The sequence below is a fragment of the Osmerus mordax genome, chromosome 19 (assembly GCF_038355195.1).
Source record: "Osmerus mordax isolate fOsmMor3 chromosome 19, fOsmMor3.pri, whole genome shotgun sequence".
NCBI lineage: Eukaryota > Metazoa > Chordata > Actinopteri > Osmeriformes > Osmeridae > Osmerus > Osmerus mordax.
In genome coordinates this window covers 7,537,434-7,553,607 of record NC_090068.1, presented here as the reverse complement: position 1 = coordinate 7,553,607, position 16,174 = coordinate 7,537,434, and the positions used below count along the sequence as shown (strand labels likewise).

The window sequence follows — 16,174 nt, the reverse complement described above, 5'->3', positions numbered from 1 at the left end:
AGATCATAATATATATTATTATTGCACTACCAATTTAGAGTTTAGTCTTTTAATGAGCTTAGGGTGTTTTCCATCAATCATACATATTTTACTCAGATAAAGGGTAGAGTTTTTATTAGGGGTGTAACAATATATCGTGGAACAATATATCGTGGAACAATATATCGCAATACACATTTTTTACAATATGTATCATAGAGTTATGGCAATATTTTTTACAATACAACGTCCGTTTGATCCTATTGGTTGAGCTACCAGCACGCGACCTACTCTGCACCTGCGTCATGCGTGCATTCATTGCATTTACAGAAATCGCTTGAACGGAGTTAACTAAATTGTATGTACAACAAAGAAAATGCTTGAAAATGTTTGTTTTTGGAAATAAATCTGTTCAGTGAATTTCAGTATAATTTAAAATGTTGTCCAAAATATCATGATACGTATTGTATTGTATTGTACACCCAGTATCGTGATACGTATAGAATCGTGAGCTGAGTGTATCGTTACACCCCTAAGAGAACAAAGCATGTAAACAATCTTTTCAGTGCCGTTTCTTTCCCAGGATGGTGAATGTATGTTAGATTTACATTTACATTTACATTTATTCATTTAGCAGACGCTTTTATCCAAAGCGACTTCCAAGAGAGAGCTTTACAAAGTGCATAGGTCACTGATCATAACAACAAGATAGCCAAAAAACATCGCGAGTAGCCAAAACATGAAGCACACATTGTGAACAACCAAAGTAAGTGCCAAAGGGAAGAACCATAAGAGCATGTAGTTAAACAAGTCACAACCAAACAACATGAACAGCTATAAGTGCAAGTGTACCTGTGGGAAAAAGCAAGCAACAGTAATAAAACAATATATCACAGCGAGAACCAAAAATTTTAATCAGTTACCACTAACCACCGTCGTAACGATCCGTCTCTCTGTGCTCTTAGTCAGCAGGTAACCCATTAAATGGTGGCAAATTCATTGAGGCGCCAGAGCCCTGCGCTACAAGTGAGCTCAGGCTTGCAGGAGGCTCCAGCTGGTTGGCATGGCGCCCAGAGGCACCTGGGGATCCCAGCCTCAGAGGAGGCTGAACAGGAGGTTCATCTGAGAAGGCCTTGTTTCCTCTGGTAAATGTATACTGTCGAGGGGGGTTCTTGATCCGCTGCCCACTGCATTAGCACAGAGACAGATGATGCTTTTGGAAATATCCCGGCACTAACAACCATAGCGAAGTGTCTTTTACTGCCGAAGTGAGGCATCCCTGTAACATTGCTGTCACCACCACGCTCCAAAGTAGGAATGGTGTTTCCCTTGGGTGGTGGAATGTTTAAGTGTAGACTTTCTTGTTGTTGCGTAAAGCACATTCTGGAAGGTATTTCCCTCACTCTACATGCAGGTTGTATTCATTTCTAGTTTGGATGCTGGTTCATCATTTAATCAACATAATATGAATGTTATTGAACCAATACTTGAAATAAATGAATTGAATGCCAGTTGCAAAATAAATGTTGCTGTCTGGGAAACCACAGTCTAAACATACTGTATTTATTTCTACTATATGTAGAGTTTATTACCTTAATAAAAGCAGATGGCGAGTTGTCATTTCTGTTCACTCAGGCCATGTTATGTTTTATTTTGTGTATTTCTTAAAATACATAAAAGAAGAACATTTTATTTTCACATAAATGAAAATCAACTAAGTGGTTGTCTAATTTACTGAACATTTTTACTCGTTACAATATGTGAGTATCCAATATCATTACTTCTCCTGTGAGATTAGAGTTATTAACCGACTCCCAGACTTTAAAGACTTACTTATGAGCGAGTGATTCTTTCGCCTTAACCAATTTTACGTCAGTTTGCGACGTCTATGCTGCCGTATGCATGATGTCGCCAAACCAATAAGCTTATGCCTTAGCGAACGAGTTCGTTTTCCTTTGAGATCGTTTGTTTTGTTTTAATTTTTGTTTTATGTTATGCGTTTGGAAATTTATTAGATGGATATAAGTGGCTTATCATGAAACTCCGGACTCAGTATGACAGGTATTCAAGAGTTTTTAACCGTGAAAATAACATTTTGGCTAACGTTAGCTAGCAACAGTAGTACTAGTACAAGCTTAGCTAGTAGACCTGAGAAGCTGTTTGTTTTTCTACCCTGAAGTCAGTTCTTGCGGCAAACAAGCCATTAAAGATAACACTTGGCTATGATTAATGCCACCCACCAGTAGCAGCATAGCCTTGCTTCCTAACTAGACGGTTATACTGATCATCAGCCAATGTCAGGCCATCAATAAATACTTAATCTGACAATTGCTTGTCCGGTGCTGTTAGCACTAGCTACTATTGTCGGTTTGTTATACATGTAATCAATGCGACTGACTTCAGTTTGTGAGATAGTTATATATAGATGTCGAAGTGGGTCGTTATAAATCGGTTACTAATCGTATGGTATCTCGCTACCTAAACATTTTACCCCCTCCTATTCACAACCGCCCTGTCATTTACAGTATTTTTTTATCTAACCAGGATACAATTCTTCTGTTGTTTCTCCAATCCCTCACCATGTTTGTCAAAGGAGTGATTCCAGAAGAACACTGATATTGAGGGAGTCGCCAACTGTAATGCAGCCGAATTTTAATGAGCCGGGTGCCCAGGCAGGAAACGGCTTATCCCTGCCCCTTCAACCAGAGCTACCAACAAGGACACTGGCCACAGGGGGCTCGGACACATCGGGCACTGGCGATGTGCATATACCTATCTCCAGTGGCCCAGCAGAGTCCAGTGGAGGAGGGGCATCATCCAGGAGGTCAAGAGCCAGCTCCCATAGCCACTCGCATGGACACAGTCGTAGCCACCACCACTCCCATGCTGAGCCTGACCCCGCGGACTCGGACCTGGAGGCTGGCGAGCCCAGCACGTCCTTCGCTGAGCTGCGCTACCTCTTCCGCTGGGTCCAGAAGAGTCTTCCCTTCTTAGTCATCCTATGTGCTAAACTAGTCATCCAGCATGCCCTTGGTAGGTAGTGAGAAGAAATGCTTTATTGTGAGCGTTGACCTCTCTTTGGGGGTTGTTGACATTCATTTATTATTATGGTTCGTATATTTGTTTTATAAAAATTTGAACAAATGAATTTATTCTAAATGATTTAAACCTTTGTTATTGTTGCAGGTCTAGCAGTTGGAGTTGGCTTGTTTACAACTTTCCTGTATGTAAATAAAAACCTACAAACCCAAGTCTTTCTTCAGGTAAGTCAGTGCCATAGGAAGCACAGAGACATCAACACATTCCCACGTGCCATTTTCTTCACCCATTCTGTGAGTGTGCGTGATTCTGAGCGGGCCTTCCCCTCTGGATCGTTTCTCCCCAGGACCGCCGTTCCAAGTGGCAGTGCATGTGGCTGCTCCTCTTCCTGACCTCCTCCACGCTCCTGCTCTACTACACCTTCCTCGCTGAGACACTTTACTATTGGTGAGCTGGAAACCTAGCGAGCCGCGCTGCGTTTGCGCTTGCTTCCCTGCGCTGCGAGGAGGCTCAAGAGCATTTGTCTACCCCCCCCTCTTCCTCCTCCTCAGCCTCATCTTCCTCAGCCCTGCTGTTGACCTCCTGGGCTTCTGGGAGGTCCTTTGGGCAGTGGGCGTCACCAACTTCACTGTCAAGTTCCTCTTCATGGGGTTCAAGTGCCTTATTCTGCTGCTGCCCTCCACACTGGTGACACATAGAGCCCAGGTGTGTAGGCCTTCGGTGATCTAGGGTCAAGGCCCTGCCGTCACTCAAATAAAAAGGTCGTATTGTATTCCTTATGATTGTGATTCTATCCCACGCGCATTGTTCTCTGTGGCGGTTCCCAGGGGCGATGGTTGATGCTAACTGAGGAGGTGGGCCAAGTGTACCAGGCCATGGTTCCTCTCCCCCTCTGGTTCCGCTACCTGGTCACTTACCAGGAGGTGGATGGTACCACTGGACTCACCCTGGGAGTCCTGCTGGCTTTGCTCTACTTCATTCTCAAGGTTCGAAAACATCCGTCTACACTGCAACCGCCAGTATAAACCCTTGTTAACGTTTTGGACGAATCTTCTCTAACCCCCATTTCTGCTCTTCTGCCATCCAGCTCTTAGGATTGTATGGATCGTGGGGTTCTTTCCAGAAAACTGTGAGGATATTTCTCAATGGCGAGGTATAGCACTCATTTGTATTTTTGTGTTGTTGACATTTCTGGGTGATCAGGAACACGGGTCTTGATTTGCTGCTGGGTTTATGTACTAAGCCTGTAGTTACTCTTCCACAGCACACGGGGGCAGCGGCCAGCCGGAGCCAGTGCAGCGAGGCTGGAGACGTCTGTCCCATCTGCCAGGGAGAGTACAGGGAGCCCCGGAGCCTCGTCTGTCAGGTAACGACCATCAAAACAAACCAGTACCCACTGAGGCCTCCAACTCTGAGAAACATACTTTCAGACCGTTTTTTGGGGGGGTCGGTTTGTTTGCTTAACGGCGGTTAAACCGGTTCGTTTCCTCCACAGCATATTTTCTGTGACGAGTGCATCGCTCTGTGGTTCAACCGGGAGAAGACGTGTCCGCTGTGTAGAACAGCCATCACAGACAAGGTGCACAAGTGGAGAGACGGGGCCACCTCACCCCACCTTCAGATCTACTGACAGAGGGCAGTGGGAAGTGTGCGGACAAGACATGGCTCTGGTGCTTTGTGTCATAGTTGTATCAATGGCAATACACCCCCCCCCCCCATTGACTTACGCACCGTGCCGTTTCTCCTCTGTCCATTCATTAAGGGCTGTGCCCTCTACTGGCCGATGCCGGTAAAGGCATATATGTGCATTGGGATGCATTACTGTTGATGTAACTGCAACTACCTTTGAGGCACTTCTCTATAACAAAGTTGGTCTCCGCATGTCCTTGTTATTTAGTTCGTTTTTCCCCCTTTCCAAACGTCTTTTTTTATCATGTGAAAATGTTCCTTTATATTTAGTTTGGACTTATTTCGAAAGAAAAGACAGCCATGTGGTACATGAAGGCTTTCCTCTACTTGTAGATATGGGGTTCATCAGAGGAAAACTGTATTAAACGACACCCTAAGAGGTTTATATAACCCCTGGATGAGATCAAGATCAACCCCCAGGTTTTGTTTTCCGTTTGGTCGGTTGTGGGTCATTGACACGACTCCAGTGAGCTGCAAGACACCACCTGTGCCCTTAGTCATGTTTCTCGCTCAGTACCTGGGAGCTTGTGTGTGTGCTGGTTCTCACCCTAGATTTGTTTGGTTCTGTACGCAGAAATTACAGGTAACGACCTACCAGTTCTGTAGCTAGTACAGACATGTCGATAGATTATAATAAATACAAAATATTACAGCAGTTTTGGTGTAAAACAGCACATTCCGTCTTCCATGATCTGAGTGAGAGTTCCTGCATTTTGTACCGACAGTACGGGTTCCCAAAAGGGGCATCTGGCTAGCCTGGCCAGGCTGCACTGTAGTGACTACAGAACAAAATACTGAGGGAGGGGAGCACTTTTGCTCTGATCAATATACAGTTGGGTCCCAAAGTCTGAGAGCACTCGTCAAAATACATTCTTCACATGCGAAACATAAGTAACGCAAAATGCGTCTTTACAAAATGATCATCAGCAACAACGAGTGACAAGTTGAATCTTTGAAAAATTAATTTCAGAATCGTATTATTTGTTATGTCCTCCTTTTGTTTGGATGACAGTGTGGACTTGAGCTGGCATGGGACTCCACAAGTTGGCATTGTGGAGTCAGTTTTGATTTAACGTCATAAAGAGCTTCTTATGATGGTCACAGCAGGGGTTGTATTTCTCAGTCTTCAATTCCTTCAGTCAATGTTCGTTGTGTTCTCAGACTTTTGTGCTCTACTATATGTATCCTTGCTTTTGTTTTTCCAATGGGATTTTTTGACAGATTTGGGGACTTGCTTTCAATAAGACATATGCAATTGTGAGTGTAATTTGATCCATGCGTAAATTATTTTTCTATTATGGTGCAGTTACATCCTTTTTAAAAACCAAAGAGTGGAAAATGCATCTATTTTAGTACCATTATGTAGTAAAATCATGTCACAATTTCCTTGCAAAAAAAGAAAAGTATGTTTCCATCAACAAATTTAATAAATGTTATTCAATCTCTTGACTCGAGATGCTCATGTTTAAACTCTACCCTACGTGCCAAATTCATTCATCTGCATACGCAAATCAAGATTATTTTGGATAGTGACCTTCGAAGAACAAAACAGTTACATCAGCAGTGTTTGTACCTTTGTGTGTCACAGATTGGAGCTTTTTGTGTTGCGTGCCTACGTATTACGTTCTTAAAAAGCCTAAACATGCTGTCAGATAGGATCCGCATCATTCATATACTTTCACTTTTCACAAGCCTCCGAACAGCAGTGCCACCTTTTTATTTTGTCATGGTCCATTAGTTATATACATGATACAAATCAACAGAATCTCATGGAATAAATAAAGTGTGGAATATTGACATGACGGGTTACGTTCTCACTTCTGTTTTTGATCATAATCATCTCTCTCTGAGCTAATAACATTGTCTAACACTGAATTATATGATATACAAGATCTCTAGCCCAAACCCACTTCAGGGGAAACCCCCCACTCGAATCACTTCAGCATCAAGATGAACACGGTTGGTTATAAAGAGATGCGCTTCACTCAGACCCTGTAACAGAGGGGAACGCGCTCGTGGGCCGAGCAGTTCACGAGCATTCCATCTGCAAATACATACACGCTGCAATATGACAAGGCACGAGCCCACTCCTGTTGGTTTTTGCATTAGTGACCCATATTTCCCCCCCCCCACACACGCACACACGGCTGTTTCTGACACTACATACAAGTTCAAGTTTTCAGATTTAAAGAAGCTGGTACGAGATATCAAAATGTTGTTTGCTGATTTTTTTTTTTGTTGCACCAAAACATTCTAGCTTAGACACTGCTCATAACTGGGAAATAATGCATTTCAGGTAAACAATAGAAATACAGTAAATATGCACCGACGACAAAACATATGAATGCCCAACCTAAACCTCTTGAGAGATCTACGAGTGAAAACAGAATAAGAGAAAACACATTTGCATAGTGTGACTGACACAGAAAATAAAAATAGAAAAAATTAATTCATATGGAAATATCAAAACAATTCTACAAATCAGCAAAGAATTACGGTGAGTTTAAAAACAGTTTAAAAACATAATTGTTGGGGGTGATTTGTCTGGAACACAGTGCATCCTCTCTAATAGAAAAAGCACCACAGGGAGCCGAGGAACGCACAGCCTTTCACTGTGACACGCTCACACCTCTCATCACAGACGCTCATCTCTGTTTAAAGAGAGGCCTTGGTCACAAAATAGGCCATATAAATCTCACAGGAACAGCCATACAGTCACACACACACACACACACGGTTTTAGAAGTGAGCATTTCGGAAGAGGGTCGAGGAGGGAGGGGCACGACAGCCAACGTTTTTAATGCGGTCATTAACCTGCCTGAATACACAGACTTGATTCTTGAATGAGACAATTGAAGTTGATTTGGTTAAGCAAATTTGGTCATGGTAATTAATCACACACTGGGCCCTTTGTCCAAACCAACTATATCAAACATTCGGCTACATCGTCAGACAAAAAACCCACAATGAGTCATGAATGTCAGGGTTTGAGCCTGGGACAATATTCTGCCTTCAGCTAATACCTGGCTGGATAAATGGCATCCTGTTTGGAGGAGGATTAAATGGCTTAACTCCAAAGACTCACATCACAGACAGATTCAAATGTCACACTACCACCTCAAAACGGAAGGTGCCTAAGTGTGGAGGGCACAGCACCATTCCTCATGTCAGTGAAACTGCACGTTGGCAACACAACCAGACAGTGATGAGGATCGAGACAAGAATCTGGCCTGATTTTCAAACATGATTAATGTCTGTTTCCTGATATCTAGGTCCTTAAAACAAGCTGGGTGGATTACTATAACCAAGGGAGAATCTATATCAATCGTCTGCACGATGAAAAAAATGAAAATGAAAATGAAAGGCATTTAGTCAGTTTACATTCAACAAAATCAAATACAGGCAAGGTTTTCTACCTGGACTGGAGCTTTCCAGTTTGACTGGTAAAGCAATGTCAGCATTTGGTTTTGAGAGTGGTGTGAGAATGATGCTTTCAGCAGAACTATACTATTTCTATAGCTGCTTCTCTTCTATTACAGATACCAGGTCTATCTTATCCTGAATAAAATTAAAAAAAAAAAACATTTCAAGTGAAAAAGCAGAAAGAAGGCAATGTGGATTCCATATTTTTTGCAATGGAACAAAATGCAGTTCTAGCAGACGTCTAAAGTGAATACCGTCGTGTGCGTTCATAGCTGCGTTGCGACTTGTATCTCATTCACTGATACTCTGGCGTACAACCCCGTTTGAAGTCAGGAAGTAAGTCAAATAGGAATCAGGTTGCATTCGAGAGGGATCCTGGGCCCTCAAGTTCTAAAACAAACAAAAAGTTGAAACAGTCCCCAGCGTTCTAGAACCTTCTAGCGGGAATAATACTGGGGGGGAAGCAGCGCTGTTAGGGGAGTCGCCCAGTCCCCTCCACCCACAGTACAAAGCACCATGTCCTGGCATCAGCCAGACAAGCACACAGGAACCTGAGCAGAAGCTCTGCCGTGCTCCTCCAGATTCTCTGCTTCAATGGGGTAGTTAGAGCCCTGGGCCGAAGGCCCTTCACACGGACCTCGCAAAGCAAGCGCTGAGCCGCTGGTAGGGAGGGGTCCACCTGTGTTTGCACACGTGTCCAGGGGGTGGATTAAACCCGTGTCAGACACTGCTCTATAAATATATATATATATATTTCTTAAATGGGACACTGCAAGCGGTTTGTTTACTACACGTAGACGGGCACAGAACGATGCCAGATCGTTATCTTCGTGGCCGCGTTGACTCAAGTGTGCTACATTTAAATATCACCTCAGATTTCACCGACTATGTTTATTACACAAACGACAAAACCAGAGAATTTGCAAGAAGAGCTCTTCATTCACGCTTCTAGTAAAGCACAACAGCCCTGATTTGGGTGCTAAAAAGGTCTTTTAGTACATAAATCAATAGCGATAATGACCTGGGTCGTAAGCTTTAGTGAAGAATGGGTCTGACGAGGGGTTAGATCCACATGTTGGTGAGAGGAGCCTGGCCTGTTCTGGAGGGGGGGGGGGGGTGTTGGGAGTCAGTCAGACCAGAGGAGCAGCAAGGTAGCGGCCAGCTAAAGCAGCAGTCTCCAGCTCTCTCGGACTCAGCCACACACACACACACAGGGGAGAGGGCTGGTGCTTGGAGCAGACAGTCTTGTCAGTCATTTTGTTAAATTTCTACGAGTCTTTTTTTTAAAGAAAACAACAAAGGTGTTAAAAGAGGAATTTAAAATAAAAAGAGTCCTAAGTTTCCAGGCGGAGCCGAGCGTCATAGGTTCATCCGGAGGTGTTCGGGCCGCTTGGACATCAGGGGGTAGGTGTGTTTCTTGTAGAGTCCGGTGCTGGTGCCAGAGGGCTGTCTGATAGGCAGGGGGGCCGAGACCTCACAGTTGCTGGAGCTCACGTCCATGTGCTCCATGGCGGACACCTCCATGGGCTGCTCCCGCTCCCCGCAGCCGCCTGGGGACAGCAGGGACTGAGCACCTGCCATCGTGGGCCCGCGCGGCCAGCAGACCCCCCCGGCAAACTTCACAGGACTGGGGAGAAGCAAGGGGTCAGCAGTGGGTCAGCATGGAGGAAACACCACACCACACCACTCCGACTCTGCTTCTAACTGGAAAGGCAAGAATGTCTGTCTCTGTGTGTGTGTGTCTGTGGCTTCATTATGGAGAACCAGGCACTGTATGAAGTCGAACATCGGTGTGTGTATTCATGCTCAGGGCCCGAGGACATGCAGTGTCAAGCGTGGCGTTGTTTGAATGAGCGGTTCGCGACATATGTATATAAACGCACTCGTCGCCATGTTGAGTTTGAGCGATGGAGACATGGATCTTGCCAATCGCCAACCGGCACTGCACTACTTGAACCGATTACTACCACCACTTCACCTTTTGTGGATAACAAAGCCAGAATTACGAGCAACCAGTACTTCTACAATAGTCTACCACAAGTGGGCAGCAGATCTCCATAGCGCAGTGGTTCTCAACCATGGTCCTCAGGGACCCCCTGTCCTGCATGTTCTAGATGTTTCCCTGCTCCAACACTGATTCAAATGACTGGGTTGTCATTCAGCTCAGCAGAAGCCTGATAACCGTTCATTCATTTGAATCAGATATGTATGAAGAAGGAAACATCTAAAACGTGCAGGGCAGCCCTGGTCCTCAGGACCCTGAGGACCAGGGCTATAAGAGGTACCCTATTCAATTCTCCAGGCGCGAAAGAGAATTTATTGTACCTTAACTGAGAATTCACCCCACCCCAGAGGCACGCACAGAAGCAGCAGTTACCTCACTGGTGTTCTTGGGCTTCCCAGAAACTTCCGAGGTGACCGGACCTTCGGCTCATAGGAGAACTTCTCCTTCACGTTTTCGAGCACGGACGGGGCTACATATGTAAAACCCTTCGTGAGAGGAGAGAAGAGACCTGATCAAGGACTGTTACAGCTAAAACAACAGGACAGATGAGTAACTTAACATTAACAACGAGCGTGCAATGTGCTGGAACAGTCAATAGAGCTTCCAGGAATGAGAAAATAAAACCCCAGATGAAACGCATTAACTTATTCTCGTAAGAAACCATTTGCTTTCCGTAAAAATTAAATATATACATATAAAAAAAAAAAAGTGCTTAAAAAAAAAAAACACACAGCTCATGGCCGACCCTTATGAGGGTGCAAACCATAACAAAAGGATCGTTGTTTAACAAGACCAAACAGACAAATGACAGAGTAGTCCCGCTTACCAGGAAGACTTGATTGGCACTCTCGCTGAGTGTGGAGTCATCGGGGCTGTCCACGGGGGTCTGGCTGGTGAACTTGGAGTCAAACTGGCTGACATCATCAGCAGATTGCTGCAACGGGAAACAGGAGGCAGGCCTGTCAAGAACTGAACACACTCCAAAGAAGACGCGTGGGGGTTTTTCGTTTCCACATCTGGAGGACGCGTCTCTAGGAATGTTGGCTTCTAGCTAGGACCCCCGGGCCATGAATGACTCGTCTTGAGGTTCAAAGCAGATGGGGGCACGAAGAAATAACACTTTATAGTCGCTCACACCAAGTCCGTTTCCAGAGGCCACGTCTACTCACCAGGAAAGGCTTGAACGGAGGCTCCACTTTCCGCGCGAGGAGATCATCCCAGTTAATATGCCTGAAGAAAGGGTGGGCCTGGAAACAGAGGAGCACATGTCTTCTCAGAAAAACCTCTCTGCTGAGCCCCGGCCAAACAGAGAGCGCTGCTGAAGCCTGTACCGTTACCTGCACTTCTGAGGCGTCTCCCGGTCCGGCCCCCAGCCGCAGCGAGGCATTGCGCTTCAGCAGCTGGTACCGAGGGGGGGGGGGGGAAAATATGGAGGGACGTGTTAAAGTTTGCAACTCGTCACGCTGAGTCAGCGGAAAAGCGCTGCAGCTTTGGGCCGGGCCCAGCGCGTGGCCTCACCTTCTTTAGAAGGTCCCTGGCTTCTTGCGTGAGGTACGGCGGGAGGTTGAGCTTGCATTTCAGGATTTTATCGATGGTCTTCTTCCTGTTTTCACCAGTGAACGGCGGCTGTGCAGACAAAGATAACGGTAAACTGCAGACGTCCAAAATAACAGGATGAAACCCCCAAAATCCTCAATCTCTCAATAGAGCGTTTCTGGTGTTTGTTTAAAAAAAAAAAAAAAAAAAAAAAAAAAAAAGGGGAAGGGAAGTGACATCACTCACTGCTCCAGTCAGCATGTCATACATGAGGGCCCCCAGGCTCCACCAGTCGACGGCCCTGTTGTGTCCGCTCCTCATCAGGATCTCTGGGGCCCTGAGATGGGAGGAGGAAGACAGGGGGGGGGGGGGTCAGGACATCATTTCATAGAATACATAGAGGCATTGACCTGTTCTCAGATACACTAATTGGTTCTCGTGACTCGTTGCGACTTACATGTACTCTATGGTGCCACAGAAGGTGTGGGTTACCGTGCCATCATGGATGGACTCTTTGCACAAGCCAAAGTCAGTCAGCTTTACATGACCTGAAGAGAGAGAGACAGGATGAGATATTAGACATACAATAAATGTAAGGGTCTTTCATTTTTACACCTTGACAGTAGGGAGCCATGCATTCATTTTGACCATTCATTCTAATTACAAACCACCATTGGGTAGGAAACCGAATCTATGGTCACCAGCTCTAAGGGAGACAAAGGCTCAGGTAAAGGTGGGTCAAGTTCACAGAGCCTCTGTTTAGGGTCAACGTCTGCCGGCGTACCATTGTTGTTGAGCATGATGTTCTCAGGCTTCAGGTCTCTGTAGATGATGCCTTTCTGATGCAGGTGCCCCAGCGCCATGGAGATCTCTGCCAGGTAGAAGCTGCCAAAGAGAAGCCTCACAGCCATGAGACCTTTTTGTTTCCACAACATTCTGGACTCTTCGCTTGAGTGCCGGGGCTCAGCCTTGACATTTGGGCGACGAGGACGGCCCTTCTGCAAACTCCTAATCACCCTTGCAACAACTCATTATGTAATCGGCACCTCCATCTATCTATCTATTGACACAACATCACTGAGAGGACAGCAGGCTCCAGTGTTCTATGTCTACACAGGGGGGGGGGGGGGGGGGGCGCCTGGCCCGACTCCCCCGGTAGCTCACCATGCTGTGTCCTCCATGAAGATCCCTTCTCTCTCCAACTGCATGAACAGCTCCCCACCTGCGAGCGCACGAAACGTGTTACAACATTTGAATGCACGTCAATGTTCAACACAGCATGTTGATTCGAGTTCAATTCAATGACGTGTTACGATGTGTAGAAAGGATCCCAGGTGTCAATTAAAAACATTCATATCGTACATTTACATTCGGACACATTTTTTTTTGGAACTACTGTGACATCATAGACACCAATAACTAGGGCATCATAAAGGAATATTTTAACACCATTGTTATACTACTCTTATGACATCATGCACTATCCTTATGATACTACTGGAGACTATGACAACGCTAGAGTAACTCACAAGTCCATTCTGACATCACACATGACCCATTCTGACATCACAGACAATGTGATGAGTGTGTGTCGGTGTTATCCTCACCACTGAGGTACTCCAGGATGAGGTAGAGCTTCCCCCCGGTCTGGAATGCATAGATGAGGTCCACGATGAAGGGGTGCTTCACTTCCTCCAGAATGTTCCGCTCTGCCTTGGTGTGGGCCGTGTCCTTGGCGTTACGCACTATCATGGCCTGAGGGAAACACGACACCGTCAACAACTCCAAATGACAAAAACAATTCAGAGTGTTCCCGACCGCCTTCCTTTGTCCTCCAGGGTGGTGGGTTGATCTAGTTAGGAGTTTCTATGAAAACCACCTGCAGAAATGCAGATGTTTCCAAGTGAAGGAAACGTTCATTTCCCATCTGGTGAAAATAATTGCTCTCCCTCTCCCCTACCCAGGCACTGAACAAGAGGAACTCCTCTCAGCCATGTCATTATTGAGGTTAATGTTGCCCTCAGGTCAACAACACGTGACAATCCTGTAGGCCAGAGGAATCTCAATTATTCTAACTATTTCAGCCGCTAGGAACAATACCGTATCTGTTTCCGATTGGATTAACATGGCCCGTGTTGCAAAGGATGATCATGAGAACACTTAGCGTGGAGGTTTTACTGCCATGCTCAAGTACACAAGGCTGAACTATGACACGACAAAACTGCTGTCTGCCGGGTGCTAACAGGCAGGATTCCCAACATGGTGGAGAAGAGAAGGTGTGGGTGGGACCATGCTGTTTCATTTGGCAATGAGTACAGCTGGCAGGTCAAACGCCTGTCATCATCAACCACAGAGGCCGACCAGGGAAACAGAGTTCCCGCATGGTAGCTACTGTAAATACAGGCCTATAAAAACTACAAACACAGCCATTACCAAACTTCAGGGATTCTGGGAAATTCAGATGTGGAGTGGGTGGGGGGTAGGAAAAAGCTGGCGAAACCAGCAGTTGCCAGTTCCAGAAAAGAGCCCTGTGCCATTACTAACCCTATGTTGCCCTGCAGCTTCCTATGAGGTTCTGTTGGTGGGCCACATTTTTGCTGTAAGCTGGAGTGTACCATGTATTATTGTGACTCTAGCACAAGTGGGTCAGAGTCAAATCTGGTGATGTGAATCCTGGGAATATTTTTTTTTAAATAAGACAAGTTGTGTTTGCAAAGTCTGGTTCTGGTCAGAAACAAACTGAACAAGTCACAAATTCACACCTGACACCTCACCTTCTTCAAGACTTTCATGGCAAAGATCTTTCCAGAAGTGGCACCAGACACCTTGCGAACTTGAAAAACCTGTTGAATGACAGAAGCCCCAAAAAAAGTGATTTCAATTTAATCAGATGATTAATCACAAGATCTAATGACTACAGACAGTACATATTTAAATATGATCACAGACATAGGCATCCTTACCTTTCCATAGCCTCCTTTTCCTAAAACCCGCAGTAACTCAAAGCACTCGGGGCGGATCTGATCCGCCCCTTTGTTGACGCTGTCTTCTGAGATTTCAAACTTCTCACAGTCATCCATGTTACTAGAGAAATGATCAAATCCCATTACAATACACTATCCAAATAGCTATCTACCTGCACCATTTAATGGCAATACTGACAAACATGAAATTGTTATTCAAGTGGAATCAGATTGTGTTTAATACTCACAACTCAAACCCACTGCACTGGTCCATGTACTCACTAATCTGAGCCTGGTAAAAAAAAAAAAAAGGAAACAAAAACAAGGATAAAGAACAACCACTTTAGACCAACGTTGGATACCACTGTGTTTGGTAATATATAGGCTGTCCCGTGACTCTAACCACTGAAATGCTGAAGCTATGCACTTCGAATCCTTGATTTTCAGCAGTACTTTTGCATGCAATATGTCTGCAATTTGAACATTTGAATCAAATGCAAAAGGTTACACAAACACTTTGAGAACTTATACTCAATTGTTTCTAAGGTAGTGAACTTATCAGTGATGATAAGTCTCACTCTGATCCTCAATACAGTGAGGAAAGAAATCACGTCCTTTTAAATAAATACATCATCTGCTGTTCCAGTCCAGATTGAACAGCGCTTGTAATGATGAAGACGGAACAAAACGCCCACTTGTAATGCCAAGGGAACTGCTTGTCTGGCCTTCGTCCGTCAAAGCAATATACCGTGTAACTGACAATGCTTGTTCTGTACACTTCAACATCACTTGCTCTTGCTGAGAAAGACTAGAGCAAGTATTCCTGGCCAGTTCACTTGATAATTTCATAGGGCTGAGTGATGGTTATCTGCTAGCAACTCATTACACCACCGGCATGCTTCCGAACGATATCTAGAAGTAGATAAGAAGTAGCCTGCAAGGTGTTAACTAATCTCGTTAAACTATTGTGTAAATTGCTTCTAGACATCGTAATTGGAAAAAAGACAACGTTATGTTAGTATTAGTTTATTGGTTGAACAGATAGCCTTATTCCTCATCAATTGGCTAGCTAATGTTAGCAAGCTACCACAAATTACCTAGCAATGACATAGCTTAGTTAGCCATCTATTAGTAGCTGACATTCTAGCCTACTTTTCTTAGCCGCTGGCTATCTACTTAGCTACTACTAAAGATAGCTGCATACCGTTAGTAGTAGAAGCCCCACGCACACATACAAAGCCTACATATATGCTTCACACCGCAGCATTGGCATTACTGTTAGCATAGCCTGCCTAAGTGAGGCTTCTGTAAGCCAGCTAGCCAACTTGCTCATTAACGTTAACTAGCAAACTACTCACCCCATCTTCCAATTCGTCGTCGGACACAATCTCGTCCGCTTGATCTAAATCAATGTCAAACACCCCTGCCATCGTCTCGGTCTTTATTAATGTATTCGGTGAAGCAAAAGCTTTCGCCCCCGGTCTCAGGCACAACTAGCTACACATCTCCGCCATAACCGGCTACGGTAGAAACCATGCGC

The 16,174-nt window shown here is 45.0% G+C and overlaps 2 protein-coding genes across 3 annotated transcripts; one reads left to right on the top strand and one right to left on the bottom strand.

Annotated features, from left to right (window-relative positions):
* The first annotated feature begins 1,894 nt into the window (after positions 1-1,894).
* On the top strand, positions 1,895-6,357 carry rnft1 (ring finger protein, transmembrane 1). Its single transcript, XM_067257342.1, has 9 exons — positions 1,895-2,040; positions 2,573-3,012; positions 3,166-3,242; positions 3,365-3,465; positions 3,570-3,723; positions 3,846-4,004; positions 4,106-4,171; positions 4,283-4,384; positions 4,514-6,357. Exons 1-9 carry the CDS (start codon positions 2,015-2,017, stop codon positions 4,646-4,648), a joined length of 1,260 nt encoding a protein of 419 aa, XP_067113443.1. The 5' UTR covers positions 1,895-2,014; the 3' UTR covers positions 4,649-6,357.
* Positions 6,358-6,408: 51 nt separating this feature from the next.
* Positions 6,409-16,174, bottom strand: rps6kb1a (ribosomal protein S6 kinase b, polypeptide 1a). Of its 2 annotated transcripts, none has more exons than XM_067257339.1 (15): positions 15,993-16,174; positions 14,883-14,926; positions 14,635-14,755; positions 14,446-14,514; positions 13,279-13,426; positions 12,836-12,893; positions 12,456-12,556; positions 12,129-12,219; positions 11,918-12,008; positions 11,654-11,761; positions 11,473-11,535; positions 11,305-11,382; positions 10,962-11,069; positions 10,508-10,620; positions 6,409-9,757 (listed from the first exon to the last, which is right to left on the bottom strand). In XM_067257339.1, the coding sequence occupies exons 1-15, from the start codon at positions 16,062-16,064 to the stop codon at positions 9,490-9,492; spliced, it is 1,533 nt and encodes a 510-aa protein (XP_067113440.1). In that variant the 5' UTR covers positions 16,065-16,174; the 3' UTR covers positions 6,409-9,489. The 2 variants fall into 2 exon arrangements, with proteins under 2 accessions (XP_067113440.1, XP_067113441.1); XM_067257340.1 differs by having other exon boundaries at positions 9,640-9,830; positions 10,493-10,620.

What these genes read in the sequence shown, in the direction of transcription:
- rnft1 (XM_067257342.1), top strand. Translation starts at nt 2,015, where the DNA reads ATGAAACTCCGGACTCAGTATGACAG. An exon ending in CTCCGGACTCAGTATGACAG is followed by an intron (nt 2,041 to 2,572) that starts GTATTCAAGAGT and finishes TGTTTGTCAAAG; the next exon opens with GAGTGATTCCAGAAGAACAC. An exon ending in GCTGAGACACTTTACTATTG is followed by an intron (nt 3,466 to 3,569) that starts GTGAGCTGGAAA and finishes CCTCCTCCTCAG; the next exon opens with CCTCATCTTCCTCAGCCCTG.
- rps6kb1a (XM_067257339.1), bottom strand. Translation starts at nt 16,064, where the DNA reads ATGGCAGGGGTGTTTGACATTGATTTAGATCAAGCGGACGAGATTGTG. An exon ending in TTCATGGAGGACACAGCATG is followed by an intron (nt 12,557 to 12,835) that starts GTGAGCTACCGG and finishes TCTCTTTGGCAG; the next exon opens with CTTCTACCTGGCAGAGATCT. An exon ending in GAGACGCCTCAGAAGTGCAG is followed by an intron (nt 11,383 to 11,472) that starts GTAACGGTACAG and finishes CTCTGTTTCCAG; the next exon opens with GCCCACCCTTTCTTCAGGCA.